The 21,348-nt window shown below is 43.0% G+C and overlaps 1 protein-coding gene across 1 annotated transcript; it reads right to left on the bottom strand.

Moving 5' to 3' along the window:
* Positions 1-15,343: 15,343 nt before the first annotated feature.
* LOC140734695 (pituitary homeobox 3-like) lies at positions 15,344-21,147 on the bottom strand. Its single transcript, XM_073059006.1, has 3 exons — positions 20,756-21,147; positions 18,365-18,573; positions 15,344-17,548 (listed from the first exon to the last, which is right to left on the bottom strand). Exons 1-3 carry the CDS (start codon positions 20,853-20,855, stop codon positions 17,012-17,014), a joined length of 846 nt encoding a protein of 281 aa, XP_072915107.1. The 5' UTR covers positions 20,856-21,147; the 3' UTR covers positions 15,344-17,011.
* Between the last annotated feature and the right edge of the window lie 201 nt (positions 21,148-21,348).

Here is a 21,348-nt window from a genome sequence, read left to right on the forward strand (position 1 = left end):
TAATTTTTGTCCATTGGCACTCTACACAGGCCGAGCCCAATCACCCATCTTTTCTGTGGCCGTGCCAAAAGAACTTTAGTGCGTCCAGTTTCTGTGAGGCCTTCAGGCCTGGATGCGAGAGGCCATGCATGGAGTCAAAAACAGTCTGTCTCCAGTTTGCGGACATGATGGGGCAAGAGCAATCAGTTGAGACATCACACAGGAGAGAAACCCCAGCTTCCCAAATTAATGTTAGACAACAGCAGGCCCGTAACCGCTGGTGTTAAAGCCTGGACCTCTGGGTTAGTAACTTGGTTGGCTGCAATATTGGGTTCAAATGCTAGTCATGAGAGGCAATAGCCACAGCATTATTTTCCCCTTGGCATGTTGTATATCAGTTGTGAACTTGGATATGTAGGCCAGGTGGCGTTGCTGCCGTGCAGACCAAAGGTCTGATATTTTGGCCATTGTGTGCATGAGGGGTTTATGGTCAACGAATGCTGTGAAATTGTGACCCTCCAGCAGAAAACAAAAATGGCGGAGAGCCAGATGGAGATGGAGAAACTCACGGTCAAACATGTTGTAGATCCTTTCGGGGGATAGAGCTGCAGGCTAGAGTGATGATAGAAATTTACCATCCCTAAACATTCCTGTAGTTTTTGTTTTAGTGTGGGGCGATAGGAGATCCATAATAGCGGCTACTTTTGATGGGAGGGGTTTTGCACTTTCTGCGAAGATGTGATGACTGAAAAAGTCAATGGTTGGCACCCCAGACTGATATTTAGCAGGGTTAATAGTCAATCTGTGTTAGCTAAAAACAGCTCAAAAAGTGTGTGGAGATGAGATACGTGTTCAGATTTGGATGCACTGCCGACAAGTATGTCATCCAGGTAAACAAAATCTGTCTTTTAATACAAAATACATCATCCGTTGGAAAGTCTGTGCTGCATTTTACAGTCCAAATGGCATGAGCAGCAACTCAAAAAGACCAAACGGGGTAATCACAGCTGTTTTGAGAATGTTTTTTGAGCACACAGGCACTTAATGGTAGCCCCTAACTAGACAACTTTAGAAAAAATAACCTTCTGGCTTAAACATGTCAAAAAGTCTTGAATGTGTGGACCGGGTAACGATTGGGAGTAGTGGCCTTGTTAAGGCATCAGTAATCACCACGTGGGTGGCAACCACTATCAGATATAGGGACCATACGGAGGGGTGAAGCCCAGAAGCTGTTCAACCGGTATACAATTTTGAATCTTTCCATGTTGGCAAACTCAGCCTTTACGATTGCCAGCTTTTTTTGTGTCGAGTCTACGTGTGCAGGTGTGGCCTGGTGAACCAGTTGTGGGAATGAGGTGCTTGACCCCTGTTTTCTGACTGTAGTGGAGAAAGTGGGCTTTGGTGAGATCTGGGAATTCGCCCAACAGTCAAGCAAACTCACATGTGGTGGCACATGTGCTTGACAGAATCGCTGTGGGGAACTTAATGGGGGAGCAGGGTGACGACCCAAAGTCCTTGACATCCACAAGCCGGCAGTTCTTAAGATCGACTAACAGTCCTTTGGGCACACAGGAAATCTGCACTGAGCAGTGGTCCAGCAGCTTCAGCCAGGATGAAGTCCCATGTGTAACGTCACCCACTGAAGCAGAGTGTCACCAGTCGTGACCTGTAAGTCTAGATCTTGTTGCCATTGGCAGCCTTTAGTGAGGTTTCATTGCTCTTTGCCTTCTCATCAAGAGTTGATGCTGGTAGAACACTCAGTTGAGCACCCATGTCACACAAGAAATGTTACCCTGAAAAGATGTCCATAAGGGACAGTAGACAACCCTGGCAGCTGGAACCCAAGGTGTTCACAGATCTCTGATGTCCTAATCTACTGGCACTGTTGAAGCTGCAAGGCAGTTGGCACTGCCTAACATTCCTACCAAAGTGAGCCTAATAAAAGCATTGTCTGTTTTGCAGCCACAGGCGTCCTTATGTTGGGAGCCTTGTGGACTGGGTTTATTGAGGTAGGGAAAGGAGGAGGAATGATGCACTACTGCCTAGCTGAATGTAGACTATCAGCCATTTTAGCAAGCTCTCTATAGTCCTTACGGGTGCATTAGTGAGGGCTATGCAAACTTGATCAGGCATTTGCTGCATGAAGAGTTCTTTAAAAATAAAACAAGGATGGTGATTTCCAAGGAGAGACAGCATGTGGTCCATTAGCTCTGAAAGCCTAGCATTGCTGAGACTGGGTAAGGAGAGCAACTGCTTGTCATGCTCAGATTCCGATAGTCCAGAAGCCTGTAAAAGATGAGGTTTGAGTGATTGGTATTTATTGTGTTCAGGTGGGTGTTCAAGCAAACTCACACTCTCACAGCTGTGGAATTGCTGAGCAATGGCATCACATAGAATTTGGTGTCATTGGAGGTGATTTCTCGTAGAGAGAACTGGGCCTCAATTTGTTCAAACCGAGCGACGGTGTTTTGTTCCCAAAACTCTGGCAGTTTCAAAGGGACTCAATTGGCCAATGTGTTTAACAACTCTGGAATCATCCTAGAGCATCAGGGTCACCAATGTAGATTTCTGCAAATAAAACAAAGTGAGGATTTTTATGTTTAATAAAACCCGCAACACATTTTGTTGAACTCCAAAACCTACACCCCAAAAGCACACTAAAGCTCTTAATGTAAGAACTTCATCATGTCAGACCAGCCTCTTAAAGTGAAATCAGTGTTGGTGATTGTGAATTATGTACATTTCTCTTAATTACGTTTCCCATCAGTCTCATTGTGGCAAAACAGGAGGCCATGGACCAATGTATCAGAATGGGAATAGGAATTAAGATGGTTGGCCACTGGGAAACTCCACATCTGGCAGATGGAGCGGAGGTGCTTGATGAAGCAGTCCACAAATTTATGACGGTCTCACCAGCATAGATGAGGCCACATTGGGAGCACTGGATACAACAGATGGCCCCAACAGATTCACAAGTGAAGTGTTGCCTCACCTGGAAGGAATGTTTGGGGCTGTGAATGGGCAGGTGTAGCACTTTGTCGGCTTGGCAGGGATAAGTGCCAGAAGGGAAATTAGTGGGGAGGAATGAATGAACAAGGGGATCACAGAGGGAGCGATCCCTGAAGAAATCGGCGGGTGGGTGGGGGGAGGTAAAGATGTGCTTGGTGATAGGATCCCTTTGGAGATAGCAAAGGTGCAGAGAATGATGTGTTGGATTCCGAGGCTCATGGGGTGGTAGGTTAGGACAAGAGGAACTCTATCCCTCTTAAGGTGGCAGGAAGTTGGGTGAGTGAGGATGAGGAAATGGAAGAGATACGGGTGAGGAATCCATCAATGGTGGAGGAAGGGAAACCCCATTCTTTGGAGAATCCCATACACAGTGAACATGAAATTGTAATGATATTTAGAGCCATGTATCCATGGCTGTACATAAACCTAATGCTAATTACTAAGTTTCATTCACAATGCTATATTAATCTCTTGTGTATCCACTGATGAATACCAAAATCTGGGCTTTTCTATTATTTGTAAAATATACTCAGTGACCATTTACAGTAATTAGGTACCTGCCTTGAGCTGGCCCTCTCCTCCCTGTCATCTCCCATTCAGGGCATTGATGTCAGTGATTTAATGTCAAAGATCAGCAGATTCAGGGATGAATCAACCAAATATACAAAGTGATATTTGAATGGAAACTCCACCATGCCTCATGGATTAAAAAGTAGCTCTGGAGACTGAGATCCAGCAAAAATCCTAAACAGCAGAGGATGAGTGGGGCAAAAACACAAGAAGTAAAGCAACTGTCTATTAACCATGATATATACAGATTTGTCAGTCTTGTTAAAGTCTTCTAAGCTCAAACACCTAAGGGCACACTTCATTGACAGCTGAGAACAGAGTTGAACTAATGAAGGACAGAGACAGTCGGCATCCTCTGGGTGCAGATTTTCTCTTGTTAGAGATTGGGGGAAAACTTTGTCAACTACCTCTGCTCCATTGGCAAAAAGCGGAATTTCCCTGTGACCAACCATTTTAATTCCAAGCTCACTCCTGTTCCGGCCTGTCGGTCCATGGCCTTCTCTTCTGCCACGATGAGGCCACTCTCAAGTTGGAGGAGGAGCACCTCACATTCCGTCTAGTTAGCTTCCAACCTGATGACATGAACATCAATTTCTCCAACTTCCTGTAATTCATTCCCCCCCCTCTTTTTCAAACCCTCACTCTGGCCTATTTCATCTTTTCCTCACCTGCCAATTGCCTCCCCCTCATGCCCCTCTTCATTCTCTTTCTCCCATGGACCACTCTCTTCTCTTTACTTCTTCTCCAGACACAGTCATAGAGAAGTACAGCACAGAAACGGCCCTTTGGCCCATCTAGTTCAAAATGAAGCCAGTTAAACTGTCTGCTCCCATCGACCTGCACCAGGATCAGAGTCCTCCCTACTCCTACTATCCATGTACCTATCCAAACTTCGCTTAAACATTGAAATCAAGCTCCCATACACCACTTGTGCTGGCAGCTCATTCCACACTCTCATGACCCTCTGTGTGAAGAAGTTTCCCCTCATGTTCCCCTTAAACTTTTCACCTTTCACCCTTAGCCCATGACCTCCATTTGTAGTTCAACCCAACCTCAGTGGAAAAAGCCTGCTTGCATTTACCCTATTTATACCCCTCATAATTCTAAATACCTCTGTTAAATCTCCTGTCAATTTTCTACATTCCAAGGAATAAAGTCCTAACTATTCAATCTTTCCCTATAACTCAGGTCCTCCAGACCTGGCAACATCCTTGTAAATTTTATCTGTACTCTTTCAAACTTATGTACATCTTTCCTGTAGGTAGGTGACCAAAACTGCACACAATTCTCCAATCAGGCCTCAGCTACATCTTAAATAACTTCAACATAATATCCCATCACCTATACTCAGTATACTTATTTATCAAAGCCAATGTATTAACAGCTTTCTTTACGACCCTATCTACCTATGACACCACTTTAAATGATTATGGACCTGTATTCCCAAATCCCTTTGTAATATCACACTCCTCAGTGCCCTACTTTTTACTTGTCTGCATTAAATTCCATCTGCCATATTTTCAGCCCATTTTTCCAGCTGCTGCGGATACCTCTGCAAGCCATGATAGCCTTCCTCACTGTCCACTACATCCCCAGTCTTGTTGTCATCCGCAAATTTGCTGATCCAGTTCACCATATTATTATCCAGGTCATTGATATAGATGACAAACAACATGGACCCAGCAACGATCCCTGTGGCACGCCACTAAGTCACAGGCCTCCAGTCAGAGAGCAACCATCCATGACCATTCTTTGGCTTCTCCCACAAAGCCTATGTTTAATTCAATTTACTACCTCATCTTGAATGCCGAGCAACTGAACCTTGACCAATTTCCCATACGAGACCTCGTTAAATGCCTTGACAAAGTCCATGTAGACAACATCCACTACCTTCATCCACTTTCCTGGTAACTTCCTTGAACAACTCTATAAGTTTGATTAGACATGACCTACCACACACAAAGACATGCTGACTATCCTTAATCAGTTCATGTCTATCCAAATACTTACAGTATATATCCTGTCCCTTAGAATACCTTCCAATAACTTTCCCACAACTGATGTCAGACTCACCAGCCTATAATTTTCTGGTTTATGTTTAGAGCCTTTCTTAAACCGCGGAACAACATTGGCTATTCTCCAGTCCTCTGGTACTTCTCCTGTCACTAAGGATGATGTAAATATCTCTGCTAGGGCCCTGGCAATTTTGCACTTGCCTCCCATAGGATCTGAGGGTACACCTTGTCAGGCTCTGGGGATTTATCCACCTGGTTTGTTTCAGGACAGCAGACACCTCCTTCTCTGTAATCTGTATAGGGTCCATGAAGTTGATGCTGCTTTGCCTCACTTCTGTAGACGCTATGTCCGTGTCCTGAGTAAATACAGATGCAAAAAAAAATTATTTAAGATCTCCCCCATCTGTTTTGGCTCCACACAGAGATTATTGTTCTGATCTTCCAGAGCACCAATTTTGTTCCTTGTAGTCTTTTTGCTCTTAACATGCATATAGAATCCTTGAGGATTCTCCTTCACCTTATCTGCTTGAGCAACTTCATGCCTTTCTGATTTCTTTCCCCAATGTTCTCCTGAATTTCTTACACTCCATAAGCACCTCACTTGTTCCTACCTGACTATACTTGCCCTTTGCTGTTGCCACCTATCAGCTCCCAGCTTCTTACTTCATCTCCCTTCACCCACCTACCTGGCTTCACCTATCACTTCCCAGCTTGTCCTCCTTCCTTTCTCCCCACCTTCTTATTCTGGCATCTTCACCCTTCCTTACCAGTACTGAAGAAGGGTCTCGGCCCAAAATGGCAACTGTTTATTCATTTCCTTAGATGGTTCCTGACCTGCTGAGTTCCTCCAACATTTTTGTGTATATTGCTCCAGATTTCCAGCATCTACAGAATCTCTGGTGTTCATGGACCATTCAGAAATCTGATGGTGGAGAAGAAGAAGCCATTCCTAAATTGCTGATTTTCAGCCTTCATGCTCCTGTACCTCCTCCAAGATGGTGAAGAGAGCAGTAAGCACAGAAGGTGTGAACCATTTCATAAACTGGAGGGTCAGTGAGTCTGAAGTTCAAAGGTTCTGTCATTGCTGCATTCTGGGGTTGATACTGAAGACTGAATTCCAAAGGTCAAAAGCTGAAGTTGGCGAGTCTGGAAATCGAGGCTTTGTGGCCAAAGTCCTGGGTCTGCGAGTCTGCAAGTCCACTGGGAAAGTTAGAACCACAATGTCTGCGGGTCTGTGAGTCTACTGGAGGCTGAAGGTCGCCTGCCCTGGGGCTGGAGGCCTGTCTGTGCACGTAGGAGAGGAAAGGGGATTGTTTTGCTGTTGCTGTTTCATTGCTGCTGTTGTGTTGTTAAAACTACCGTAGAAGATCTCAAGCCTGGCTGCAAAGGGATGAGGGAGAGGAAGGATCTTCGATAGGCTACATCTTGAAAGACTGCCCAGGGACACAGGAATCTGGTGAGCTGCTGTAGCCGGCCTATGCACCTGTAGTAGGAGGAGGAAGAAGAAGAAGAAGAATTACTGTTACTCCCATCCTGTCTCCCACAGTTATCATGACTAAACCACTTCCCAACCTGTATCCTGTAAAAATGATGTTTCCTTTTCTCATTTCTTTCATCTCCACCAAATCTGTTCCCAGGATGTGGCTCTCCATTCTAGAACATCAGAGATGTCCTCCTTCTTCAAAGAACAGGGTTTCCCTCCCTATTGAAGCTGCCTTCACCTGCATCTCCTCCATTTCCTGAACATACACGCGACTCCAACTTTAACAATGGTAGAGTTCCTCATGTCCTTACCTACCACCCCCTGAGCCTTCATGTCCAACTCTTCATTCTCCATAACTACCACCAAACATATCTTTACATACCTCCCTCTCTCCTCACTCTCGCTGCTCTCCATAGGGATCACTCCTTTCGTGTTTCCTGTGTCCATTTGTCCCTCTTCACTAACCTCTCTTCCAGCACTTAGCCTTGCAAGCAGCCAAAATGCCACACTTGCCCATTTGCCTCTTCCCTCAGCTCCATTCAGGGCTCCAAACAGGTGAGGCAACACTTCACCTATGGATCTGCTGAGGATGTCTATTGTGTCTGGTGCTCCTGATGCAGCCTCCTCTACATTATTGAGACCTGTTGTAAATTGGGGGACTGCTTCTTTGAGCACCTCTGCTCCATCTGCCAAAAGCAAAACTTCCTGGTGGCAAAATAATTTAATTCTGATTCCCATTCTGGTTCTGACATGTTGGTCCATGGCCTTCCCTTGTCTCGTGATGAGGCCACCCTCGGGGTGGAGGAGCAACACCTTGTATTTCGTTTGGGTAGCCTCCAACCTGATGGCATGAATATTAATTTCTCCTGGTTAAAAAAATCCCTCCCCTTCCATCTTCTATTCTCCACTTTGGACTCCACGTTGCCCCTAACCCTGGGTTCTTTCTCCAGTGGTCCACTCTCTTCTCCTATCAAATTCCATCCTCTCCATCCCTTTACCTTTCCCACATACGTTGCTTCACCTATCACCTTCTGGTTATCCTCCTTCCTCTTCCCCACCTTTTTATTCTGTCATCTTCTCCCTTCCTTTCCAGTGCTGAAGGACGGTTTCGGATCAAAAAATTGACTGCTTGTTCATTTCCATTGACGCTGCCTGACCAGCTGAGTTCCACCAGCATTTTGTGTGCGTTGCTTTGGATTTCCAGCCTCTCTGGAGTTCGTGTTGTTACTGTTGTTGCTTGTGCTGCTTCTGCTGAGCATTGTGGACCTGCTATGATGGACCAAAATATGTGCCAATACTTGCGGGCTGCCCCTAGCACGTCCTTAGAAGGTGTTACTTGTTAACGCAAACGATACATTTCATTGCATGTTGTACATGTGATAAATAAATGAATCTGAATTACAATTCAAGCACGATGCTTCCATGGCTGAATCTGTGGGTTCCATATTGACCTTATTAGCATCTAAGAACTGGGACTGGGCCATCCTCAGTCCCAACAGATGACCTGAGAAGAAGAAGCGAACCCCATCAGCACTGCTCTCAAAATGCGAGGTATTCCGACTGACAAGGTGAGGGAAGGAGGAGGTGGCAATCAAACATTAGGCAACTGTTTATTCACATGTTCAACCAGAAGCCATGAGACTTTGTGAGTGCTCGAGTCAGGGTTCAGGCTTCTTAGAGGCAGCCTCCTCCAACTATACATCACTGCAGCACCATACCATATACCTTTGCTGTGGCAGTGGGACACGGCATATATGCCATGAGATGATAGTGGAATGTTTGTATGCTTGCTCTCTCAGATGATTTATTTCATCTGACTTTGTAGATCTTTCCTTGATAATGAATCAGCTCGTCTGTCTTTGACACCAGCCACCGTAATCCAAGTGATCCAAGACTTTTACAGAGATCTCTGGGTTAATTCTTTGATATGATCAAATCTGACAGCTGGACTAACCCAGACTGACACCAAAGCAAAGGAAAAACTTAAAGGTATTTATAATTTTTTAGGAGAAAAATAATTCAACAAAGAACATACCCCATTCATGCAGAGGTTTGTTAGATTCCTTTATTAGGCCTAAGCTAATTATTGTATTTTAGGATGATACTGATATTTGTTTTTATGTTATAGTTGTTAAGTTATGGTAGTGCCCATTGTATTCTCCTATGCTGTAGAGTTTTCAGATTATTGAAGATCATGTTCTAGTTAGGTTTTACACATAAAGAAGTGGCAATGGTTTAGATTTATCATAAGTTTAATATACTTGAAAGCAATTCACAATTATTCTAGCACCATGTGTTGCAATAAGTTTGCATGCAGCTTAGAACTTCAAAAAACTTTTACATACAGTAGCACATGCAGTTTAGCAGGTTATGTGGTAATGAGTCATTTTATGTGCAATGGTCATGGTAATCTTTTGATCTTTTTTTTATTCCAAAATGTAATGATTTCACTTTGCCTTAAGTAAAAGTAAATGGTGTATCATTTACACAAGTGACTTCCAGTTTAACTTAATTAAGAAAATATATGCCATGCCACACTACACCTCACTTGTCCTGTTACCCCACTGAGCAACTTATGACTATTTAAGCTAAGCTTATTTAAAAGACATATTTGTGTTTTTTTTTGATTATTCTTGTAATCTGTGATTTTATCTTTTGCAAAATTCTGGAATTAACCTGTTCATTTCTGACTTCCGCTGCTCAGTTGGGAGACCTTGCTATTGTCAGAAAGCCATGGAGTTTAGAAATGTTAATAATAACGTAGCTAAACAAATATATCACTACCAGACTGAAAGTTTGAAATATCACTACTGTGGTGAAGTTTATCAGTGGCAGCTTATTTTGTGCTGGTGAACGTCTTAAAAGTCTGCTTTCCGAGCTGTTTTTGCATAACTGAGTGCCGATGCTTATTTTGAACTTTAACTGTGAACACTGATGTGTTCTGAAGTGCAAATGAAAAACATTTTATTTCAAATCTCTGTGGAAAGTCAATATTTCCCAGGGAACCTGTGAAGTGCTTTTATTATTGGCAATGACGCTGTTTGCTGTTGGCAGCAGTTTTTCTTACCTGGCGCCAAGATTTGGTTTAAGCATAATGGATAATTCACTGTGTGAAGGGCACTAAGACATGCAGTACATTGGATTAAAACATCACAGTTGTATATGTGAGAGCCTGGAGCATTCAATATAATTCAGCATTAATTGGTGGAGTACAAAACCAAGCTTCTGTTTGACTTTTTGGTTTTGCCCTCGATATTGTGGCATGGTTTGTGCTTTCTCTTTGCTGTCTGTCTTAAGAAAAACTTTGTCATTTGTTGTCAAAGGAGTAATCTTTTAAAATGTTTTTTGGCAGTGGAGAGCTTAACCTTGAGCACTCTTCCAAGTAAAAGTACAACAATGGGACAAGCGGGGGCACAAACTAGTAAAAAGGAACTTAAAGGCTGTTAGAAATAGTTTTCTTCTAAATAAGTGATTAATACTGAGTAATATCTTTAGGTTCAGGTAATAGAGACAAGTAGTCTAGAGTCATTCAAAAAATGTACAATGACAAGAGGCTGTAGGTTTCTACAAATGGTTGAATCTCCTTCCTTTGTACTTGTATTGCCTCCACCCCATCCCTCTTCTGCCTTTTTTTAATGCTTACCCTCAGGGGTGTAACAGATACTCCTGTTACACATACAGTGCTTGCACTTTAATAATGTGTCAAATAAACTCAGCATTCCTCATTTTGGGATATAGCAACAAGAAGTTTGATTCCCAGGTAGCAGTGGTTGTATTGCTGATCTGGTTTCCCAGGCGTTTGATAACTATTTCCATGCCATGATTTCAAATCCCTCTGTGGAGTATTACTTTTAATTTTTAAGTAATATGGGAAAAAATTAATTGACCATGAAACTACTAGTTTGTTCTAAAACCACACTTAAGTGTGTGTTAAGTTCACTTAAGAGTGCTGCCCCTGCCAGCTTTGGTCAACATGTCACAGCAATTTCCTGCCACACAATTGCTTTCTAAAGTGACTTAGGAAGCCATTCAGTAGTATTCAGATTTTGAATGTCAAGAATTGGAAGTTGAAATCTGTCTTGTTAGAAATGCAAGCGTGGGCTATTTGAATGAGAGCAAAGTCTATTGCATTTTCTGTGGAATTGAACATTGTGCAATCGTTGGCAAAGCTCCCCACTTCTGGGATTATGATGAAAGAAAGATGAACCAGCAGGAAATGATTGGGTGCGGATACTTGGGCGTTGATACAGCTACCTTAATGTGGAGTGCGTTACGTTGTTTTGCTGGAAAAGGAAGCGCATCGTGCACAGTCATGGAAGATGACTGAATGTGCAGTCCCAGGGTGTCAAAGGTGTCAGGAAGAAAGAAGGACGATAGGGTTGAGAGGTGTAATAAATCAGCCATAATGGGATGGCAGAGCTGACTTGATGGGCTAAATGGCACAACTCTGCTCCAATGGTTTCTGGTCTTCTGGTCATAAACAGATTTTGAGGTGGTGCAGATAGATTAGGAGAGATATAATCAAGAAGTGCTGGAGGTTGCAACTAAGATTCTACTAAGTTTTACCCTTCTTATATTATAGCCTTTCAGAATATGAAATAAATCAGTTAAGGGGTGGCACCATGGTGCAGTGGTTAGCACAACATTTTACAGTTCAGGCAACCCGGGCTCCATTCCCGCCGCTGCCTGTAAGGAGTTTGCACGTTCTCGTCGTGACTGCATGGGTTTCATTCCGCTGTCCAAAAACGTACCGGTTATTAGGTTAATTGGTCATTGTAAATTGTCCCGTGGTTAGGCTAGGGTTAAATCAGGGGCTTGCTGGGCAGCGCACCTCCGACCAGAAGGGCCTTTTCCGTGCTGTATCTCAAAAAATAAACAATAAGCACAATGTACTTTATTTCTGATCTTATGTTTGTGTATTCGAAGAGCCATCATGATTGAGAAAATATCCTTGACACATTGTTTTGCTGGATAGAGATTAGGACAGGGGCCCAAAGACTAAAGATGCTGCTGATTCTATCCTGTTGAACTCTTACGCAAATGTTACTGTGACGAAGTCTAGTGACTTGTACGGAAGCATTTCATACAAATTCCATTTTATGCAATTTCTGGAAGGTTTAAAATTATTCTGTTGCCCAAGAATTAAGTACCGATTGTTATGCATCACTTCAATTTAAAGACATCGTAACGCAAAACCACAGCCCGCAGAGGGAGGGGTCCAGATTATTAGAAGTATAAACCATCATACTTGAGCTGGTAAAGAAGACACCCCCCCCAACCACCACCACCCCAATTCTCACATGGAGATGCAAGTGAGCAAATTTGGTTCAACGTCCTATAGTTGGCAGTAAATATTTCTTAATATTCCCCCAGCCGACCACCCACTCACGGCACACTGCATTTAATCCAAAATCCTTGTCATTCTTTTCATGCCAGTTCGATTCAGTCGAGAGGAGGTTCTCAAAAACTGTCTGCAATTGACCAGTTAAACTGGCGTCCAGTTCGGCAGGATCTGGGGTGGGGTGGGGTGGGGTGGTGGGGGAGGAGAGTTAACAGTAAATTGCAAGGTGTGCGGTCCTAACTAGATCCTCTTCCGAATCAAACGCCTCGATGTCGAATCCATCACAAAACGAAATCTCAGCCCAGAGTCTGGACCGAGGCCGCATGAATTGCAAAGGGATCATTGGCAAGGCCACTGGGTTATGGCTAACAGGAGGAAAAATGATATATCTGCCATTCCTGAAACACTAACTGACAACGTTGTGCTCATTATCACAGTTCCGGGCGCCGAAATGTTTTCAAAATACATTGGATCCCCTTTAAGTGACCACGCCATCTGCCAGCTTGCAAACTCTTTTCACGAACTGGGGATCATATTGAAATATAATCCTGACTACTTCTATCTGTCGGTTGGAATCGTTTAGTAACGCAACACTGAAATATGTAAACTTGTTGTGAGGGGACCACGTGTGAAAGGAAGGACGTCTGTTTATTTTTAGAGGCAGCCGGGCAGTGTAACTTTGTATCCCCTCGCTGGTTGGGATTTCGCGCCGGGGAAATTGGGACATGGATTTCATAATACGTGGGTAGAGTGGGGGTCTAGAGGTTAACAGGGCTCTTTCTGTAATCGGAAGCCGTAGAATGCTGCAGAAGATTTAAAGTTCTCATCCGTTTTCAAACCCCTCTGTGGCAGTGTCTCTTCCTAGCGGTGAATTCTTCAATCATTTCTTTCTGCCCTCTTGATTCCCCAGTTTAACCGTTCCACCACTGCGGTCGTGCCTTTAGTTGCCAAGACTCCGAGCACTGGAAATCCTTCCGTAAATCTCCAACATTACCCCCCCCCCCACACACACACCTCTTCAAATTCTCTTTCCTCCTTAATAAGCCTATAAAAGAAGTCCTTTACAGGTTGTTAACCTTCCCTTGGAATATTGCGCTGTATGTTGAAAGTTGTCACGGCTCTGACTGGCACCAAGTAACGGAAGGATTTCAACGGCTGTTCGTGATTGTGTTTGTAATCGTGGTCGAGTTATGAAGGATCCTCGGGAGATTTTCTACGCGGAGGAACAGACTCCCCTGCCTCTATTCAATCCAGAGTCCTCCTCGCTGCTGTAACCCCCCTCCCCCCGGTGCTCATTGCTCGCATCTTTCTCCGGAATAGAAGGCAGCAGATGTGAAGAACGGACCCGGAGTGTGAATTCTGATCAGCTCTCCGCCCGATGCGGTCTGTCTTTCTGATGTTGAATTTAAAGCATTCGGATGCTGAACAACTTGGGACGTGACGGGTGAAAAATATAACCTGCATTTCTGCTTCGATTTTTTTTTACTACCTTAGACATCAAGATCAGTGGCTTCCCCGGTGTGTATATATGCCCATGCACCTCCATCCTATGTATTTTCAACATTTCCTGGAGCGAGATTAACTAACTCTGCTGTCTTTAAGAGTGACTAATTCCTTGGTCTGTTATCAATTGCAAAGGACAGAGGTTGCTTTGGACGCACGGGTTGTAACTGGCATGGCTAATCGTAGCAGGGTCAATGGTATCTGATATTCAGTCACCTATCATGCGATTAGATTGCTCGGCGCTGCTCTGTGTTGCCTCTGGAAGCAACGCGGTTTACCTCATCTCTGCTCGATATTAGCTAATAATACGATATGATAATGCTGTTGTACAAGCACAAATTGACCTTTATCCCTTAAAATAATTGTGAATGTTCTTTGGCAAATGCGAGGGTGTTATGAGGAAAGTCTGACGCAAGGGTGCCAGCTATTGCAAATTGATTCCGGCTCAACTGCAGCAAAAAAAAAGAAAAGCTTCAATCAAAGTAAGAACACAGGATTTAGATTTCATATCAGGCATTTCTGACCATAAGTAAAATTAACTTCGATTTAAATCGGTGCTTACTTCCTTCGCTCATTGTTTTTAGATTCAGGCCCAGATCCCAGAGGTAGGGTGACGAGATCGGTCAGACAAGGGCAATGGTCACTCGGATTCCTCGCCTTCCAGCCCTCGCATTAACTACGCACTAGGATCATAGTTCAAAGGTAGGGTTTCACTGAAAGTTGAGGTTTTGTTCAATCAACCTTTGTACCAAGGAATGATATTTTTAAAACACCCCAGTGGGTTTTGAACATTATTAAAAATACTTTCTAGATTTGTAATTTGAAATATTAGGGTCTGGTGTTCTTGCATAACGTAATCTAAATGTTGGCTCACTGTAAGAAAATCAATTATATAACTTAAATGACAAATTTTCAAATGCGATATTTCAACTAAAACCTTCATGAAACTGACGCGGAGCTACCATACGCCATGTGTAAAGAATGGGATTAGAAGCTATCAGTAATTTTCTGCCCAATTTGGGGATTCGTTCAGTTCGAGAGAGCTTTTTGTATTAATTTCCGATAATTTGACGGAGATTGATGAGGGGATTTAAAAGGGCGGGGTACGGAAAATGTGGAGGTGGGAGGCTGCAAAAAGGTTCTACGTTTTACGTCCTTGATCGTAATTCCAACCTATTATTGTAACAGTGGGAAACGGGTCTATTTTTGAAGTTTTTGGTAGCTGTTTTCTAAGTGGACGCACCTCTATTTTGTATCGTGTTTGGCGTTACATTGAGAAACCAATTACTCCGTAATAATTGATGTGTGCTTTTTAAAATGAAGTTCAAACTACATAAATATAAAAACAAAGAGTGGAAGATACATTAATGTAAAAGGAATATGAATGGAGCCAAAGAACCAATCATTCAAAAATGTGAGTCAAATACTCGGTTTATTCCAATCTACAATCGAATTTTTTGTGAGGTTTCCCCGGCCCCAAACATTCCCTTCTTTGAAAAGCCACCCCCCCCCCCAATCGCACAGACTGGACTCGTTCTCTCACGGCAGAAGTACTTAAAACAAAAACAACTTGGAAAAGGTAGATCTGCGCCATTCCCAAGAAAGCGTAGGAATCGCGCCGAGCCCCTCTCCCGGTTCGGCCTTGTCCCCTTGCTCTCAATCCGATTGTTTTCACCCGTGGAACCTGCAGATATGGAACTCAGAACAAATCGGGGGGGGGGGGGAAATAAAAGTAAAACTCAGGTGTCTGTATCTTCTAACCCCATTTTTCAAAAAGGCAGAAGTAGCTTTTCTAATCTTCAATAAGTATATGCTATCCAAAGGTCCCCGTTACGGTAAATTGCTGCCGTTTGTAAAGCCTAAAACATCCAAGTAAAATTTTAAAACTACTAATCCGACCACTATTCAACGCCCCCCATTAGATAACAGCAAACAAAAATAATCTGCATTTGGTTCTATCTATAGCAGCCAACGAACGGCGGTGTTCAACATACCGCTGGCTCCCGCAAGCAACCCTAACATCCCAGCTCTCTTTCGCAGGAAATTCAACCTAATCAGTTTGCATTGACCCACGAGCAGGGGTTTCAGGTCATTACCTCGCCTCAGTCTTGAGCGCACAGTTGGCATTTCCCACTCGCGTCCGTGTCTTACCGATTTATTAAACCAGGAGTTCTCCAACAGGCGGACACGTGCTACAATGCTTAAATTAACTCTAATAAACAACACAACTGCGGTGTAACTGTTCAAAAGCAAGTCAAAATAAAATCCTGATAAAATGGTAGTATATAAACTTACTAAAAACAGGTTCATTTCATTTTCGAACTGTCCTATTTGTAGGAAAATAATCAAACGCTTCAGGGAGTCTAGTAATATTTCAAAATATATCCCAGAATATGAAGAGGTTCCCCCTTATACTTTATTTATGATTTTGTAGAAATACGAGATCTTGAGGAAACTTTTCAGCCTATGACTGAATTTTGTATCAAAATCACCAAGCACTCCATTGTCTTATGCCCTGGTCTATTGAAAATGGCAGGGTTTATTTAATTGGTCGTTGTCTATTAGCGACATGACAGGAAATCAATATCCGGATCATTTAGACATTTCCCCTCCCTACCTCGGCAGAAGTCCGGGAGAGCGGGGTGAAGAATGGGGGAGGGGTGGTGCGGGTGCGGGGCAGTGGGCAGTGATTGTCTCTGAGAGATGAGAGGAGATTAGAGGAGAGATTTTAGGTACCATCCGAGGAATGTCAGTGCGGTCTAATCGGGGATTTGTGTCTTTAGGATTTGGTGAATGTTTATGCATTTCCTCGCAATTTATAAAATAACATCTGACTTGGCCAAAATACAGAGAGATAGTTTGGAGAACACTGGTTTGTGTATGATGGAAACAATTACTGACCATAGTTTAGACCAGCTAGAGGAGCATTCTACAGTATCTGACCGCGTCTTTTCGCATTATCTGACTAGCTCGGGAAGACAGCATTGATTATTAATTAACTTTGTGGATTAGAGACGAAATAACCCCCCCCCCCCCTTCACCTTCCCCTCACTCAACCCCCACACAAATGCGGTCGCCCTAAAATGCGCCGTTTGAAACGCGAAGTTCGTCTTATACAGGTCGATCCACGGCATATTGACAGGGGCTGAGGTTGGGGGCTGGGTTCTGCGCCGGCCCGTAGCTGAAAGTCGACGAGTGATGCTTGGCTCGAAGCCTGAGGCTGGCCAAGCTGGAGTTGCAGTTGTCCCGGTATACGTATGGGCTTGAGCTAGATCCGTAGGGGCAAGGAGAGGCAGCAACCGCCGAATTCAACGAAGGGCTGCTGAGGCTGTTCAAATTATTTAAGCTTGAGCCAGGCAAAGCCGAAGGAACCATTGTCATGGAGGGGATCGAGCTGGGAGTGGAAAACATGGCTTGCGATGACAACGAGTTCACATTCATGGAATTGAAAAAGGAAAAGCTTTTGGCGGAGATGGGATTGGTGCCCAGTCCTTTGGTAGCCCAGTTATTGTACGAATACCCGGAGTACATGTCCTCGTAGGGCTGAACCAGCCCGTTAAACGGCGCTCCAAACCCGTTCTTGCATAGTTCAGCTTGTTGGTGGCGCTCCCGCTTCCTCCACTTCGCTCTACGATTTTTAAACCACACCTGTACAGAGCAAAACAAAGGCTTATTTGCAATGTATAAATCCTTGGGGATTAAAATAAAGAATATAAGTAGTAAACAGTGTAACACGCACAAAATGCTGGAGGAACTCGTCAGGGCTGGCAGCATCTATGGAGAGGAATAACGAGCCGGCGTTTCGGGCCGAGACCCTTAATCAGGACAGTATTTTGCAAACAGTGCATTTTAACAGCCAGTAGTTTTTGTAGCATTGGTTCTCTGGTTAAAGGTTTGCAACCGAATTTCTGACACTGAAGTGCAAATGCATTTAACAGAAACGTTCATTGTCGATGTATGTTTGCAAGTTCACATACACGATAGAGCAATTTTTACTCAAGCTCAAGCTTACGCTTTACCGGCAATTAATAACTGCAATTACATGTAAAAGCTCGGCAATAAACTTTGAGGAACAACTGTATTCAGACTTGATTTACACCTCCCGTGGCTTTTAGATTAAGTGGTGCTCCGCGTTGAATATTGTCACCTCGGGAGGACAGAATTTATTCTGCATTTCTTCCTTAAGGGACTTCACGGATTTTACAACCATTTATTTATGTCTGAAAGATGAGCAGTTCAATTCATTCCCTGCCGTGCTCACTTGTATAGGAGATCGATGCTAAGTTTGAATTTAGCTCAGCTTAGTTGCACTCCAAACACCAGTACATTGAAATGTCAGTCGTAAAGTTCAAGATCAGTCACAACTAACAAAAATTCTTCAATTTAACAGAAATTGCTACAATTTAAAAAAAATCCTCAACTCTACATTTGGTTCGGCGCAGAATTTTAAGTGCGTGTATTTACCCTGATCCTAGCCTCGGTAAGGTTTGTCCACACCGCTATTTCCTCCCGAGTGGACATGTCTGGGTATCGGTTCCTCTGGAAGGTCGCTTCCAGTTCCTGCAGCTGCTGGCTGGTGAAGTGCGTCCTCTGCCTCCGTTGCTTCTTTTTGGCGGAGTTATCTTCGGAGCCGGAGTCGTCGGACTTACATCGGCGGAGCTGCTCGCTTTCTCCTGCAGGGAGTTAAAATCACCAAGAGACAACTGAGCAAGTGTTAAACCTCTCCTTTTTTTGAAAATAAAGCACCAGTCACAAAACACAAAAACAGCGAAAAAAACTGTTTAATTTTAAACCGTATATAATTATCTATATTTGGGAAATACCGCTTCACGTTGTTTTTACAGTTATTACAGTCAGTCAGTTCGCTGGTAAACGCTTCAGAGGACGTTATGGCTCAGTTTACCATATTAAATCGTTAAGTATATTAAATAATATGGCCAGATACATTTATATCCAGAGCATCGCTGATTTGTACATCTTTTACTACTGTTAGGATATTAAATAGCTAAGACAGTCGACATCAATTTATAGAGATTTGGCGAAGATATTTTCAGGTAAACTCCAGCTACACCGGATTTGTAGTGTTTCAATAGCAGACTCCCGGGCGATTACGACTTCAAAGTTCAAAGTAAATTTATTATCAAAGTACATATATGTCACCATATACAACCCCGAGATTCATTTTCTTGCGGAAATTCACAGTAACTACAAAGAAACACAACAGAATGAATGAAAAACGGCGCACAACAAAGACGGACAACCAATGTGCAAAAGACTAAGTAAATACCAAAACAGAGTGAAAACATAATAATAATTTAAAAATAAGCAATAAATATGAAGAACATGAATTGTAGTGTCCTTGAAAGTGAGCCCATGGGTTGTGTAACCAGTTCAGTGTTGGGATGCGTGAAGTTAAGAAAATATGATTTTTCCTCCAAAAGTTGATAGATTAGAAACACGACGGAATTCCTGAAGCAACCCACCTCTTCACAATATCTCCGATTTTAATAGTCTGAGTCAAGGGAGAGGAATAAAAGTAAAATTTAAAGTAGATTTAAAGGCTATATTTTATGTTGTTGGACCCAGTTTTTAATTCTAGTTTGAGATATGCCCTCTTGACATGGTTCATTTAATTGGCAGGCGATTTGAACCATTGATATGTGGGTATTCCGGTGAGTACACATATTAATCTAAAAATGATAAACTCCTTGTCTCTAAATGTACGGTCAGAGATACGGTTTACCGTTTGCTTATGGTTTGCGAGTAATAAAGTCAGTGGCATTTATTTCTTCTTCGATGGCTGTTATCGAGTTTGCGATATTTGCATTAAATTCTTAAACTTAAAAAAATGCATCGGAGATCTGAATATTTTGTTTCCTTCGAAGGCGCGAGGGGTGGATTGTAATTTGGGAGTCAATGGAACCGAAATGTTTGGCTGTTTATTTGAACTGAAATGGTTCACAGATTTTCTCATTTACACCTTTGTACATAACTGCAAATTTTCATTACCATTTTGTAAAACGTTGTTTTGTGAAACGTTTGCTGTTCCTCAAAAATTGTGCAAAACTGTTGTGATCAGTTAGAGTTTTAGCGCCTTGTGTTAATAGCTAAAACTTCTGATCGAGTTTGATATATTATGAGTAGAGTCCGTGTTATATACCGTGGTTTATGCATAGCGTTTGTGCTTCGGGTTAGTATGTCCTAAATGCAGTTAAAACATGGTAACTAGTTTTAATATATGATATTCAAGGAAGACGCTTTATATTTGTGCCTGGTGCATTGTGACCAGCTATAGGATTGGTATTTTATAACTATTACTAGTACCTTCCAACTGTCTACTATATATGAACACCGAATGTACCAACACCGGTTATTATATACAGTTAAAAATTATATTATAGATAACGTATTATAGATCAAACGAAGAAGTCACAACAAAAGAAAAAAATGTCAAACTCTTGTGAGACAGAAACTTCCACGTAATTACTTTGTTTTCCAAATTGTGACGGCCTTATGATTCTTTCCGTGGTGTATAATTCACGAGTTGAGATTGAGGTGTATGAACCGTGGGCTAGTATTGTATGTGCTTCCATTTTAGCGTTGCCACCTTCATTTAATCAAATGAACAAAATGAGAATAGAACACGCTGGAGCACATTTCTTCTTGACGGCGACATCTTAATTTAAAACGCATACACGCGAAGCAAGCTGCTCGATCAAATAAGCAGTCAGCACAACTTTAATCGCATTAACCTTGTTATTTTTTTTAAAGAAACAAAGAATTACGTACTTAAGATAATTGTATGTAATTCTGCGAAACGTAGCTGTAGTTTTGGCACCAGTGTGTGCTCCTTACCTCCACTTTCGCTGTTCGGCGTACCAGCTAAATGCCTGATCCCGAAAGAACTATTATTCCCAGTTGAGGTCTGCAGTGACTTGAGGGAAGTTGCTGCCATGCTGTACCTAACACCAGGCTGAACCGGGGCAAGGACTCCTGATTAAAAATCAGCCTTCAAATGGTCCATGTAGAATGTTAGATTGAAAGGACCCGTTTTTACCCCTTATCCCTGATTTGGTTTACTCCTCTGGTCCCCTTAATCTCAGCCGCTAATTCCAAAGCTCAGCCTTGTCCTGGCCTATTCGATGAGACGGCTGTTCCCCTTTGCTGTCCATTTGGACAGAGAGTAGTGGGGTTGGACGAAAGCGAGTTAGGTTGGCTGTGTGTGTTGGGGGGGGGGTGGTGGTAGGGGTTGCGGGCGGGGAGGAGAGGTGGAGGAGTGGGCGGAGACAAGGAAGCGATTGATGGCGACCGGCAGGAGGAAATACCGGCCATGCATTCCACCGATTGGTAATTTGGGGCCGGTGGTCGAAGCATCGCAGAGCAGCGCCGTCTTCCATTGGCTGGATGATCTGCCAGTAACAGTTCACTCGCGAGGCTTTGGTGCAAAT

Source organism: Hemitrygon akajei, chromosome 1 (assembly GCF_048418815.1).
Source record: "Hemitrygon akajei chromosome 1, sHemAka1.3, whole genome shotgun sequence".
Lineage (NCBI taxonomy): Eukaryota > Metazoa > Chordata > Chondrichthyes > Myliobatiformes > Dasyatidae > Hemitrygon > Hemitrygon akajei.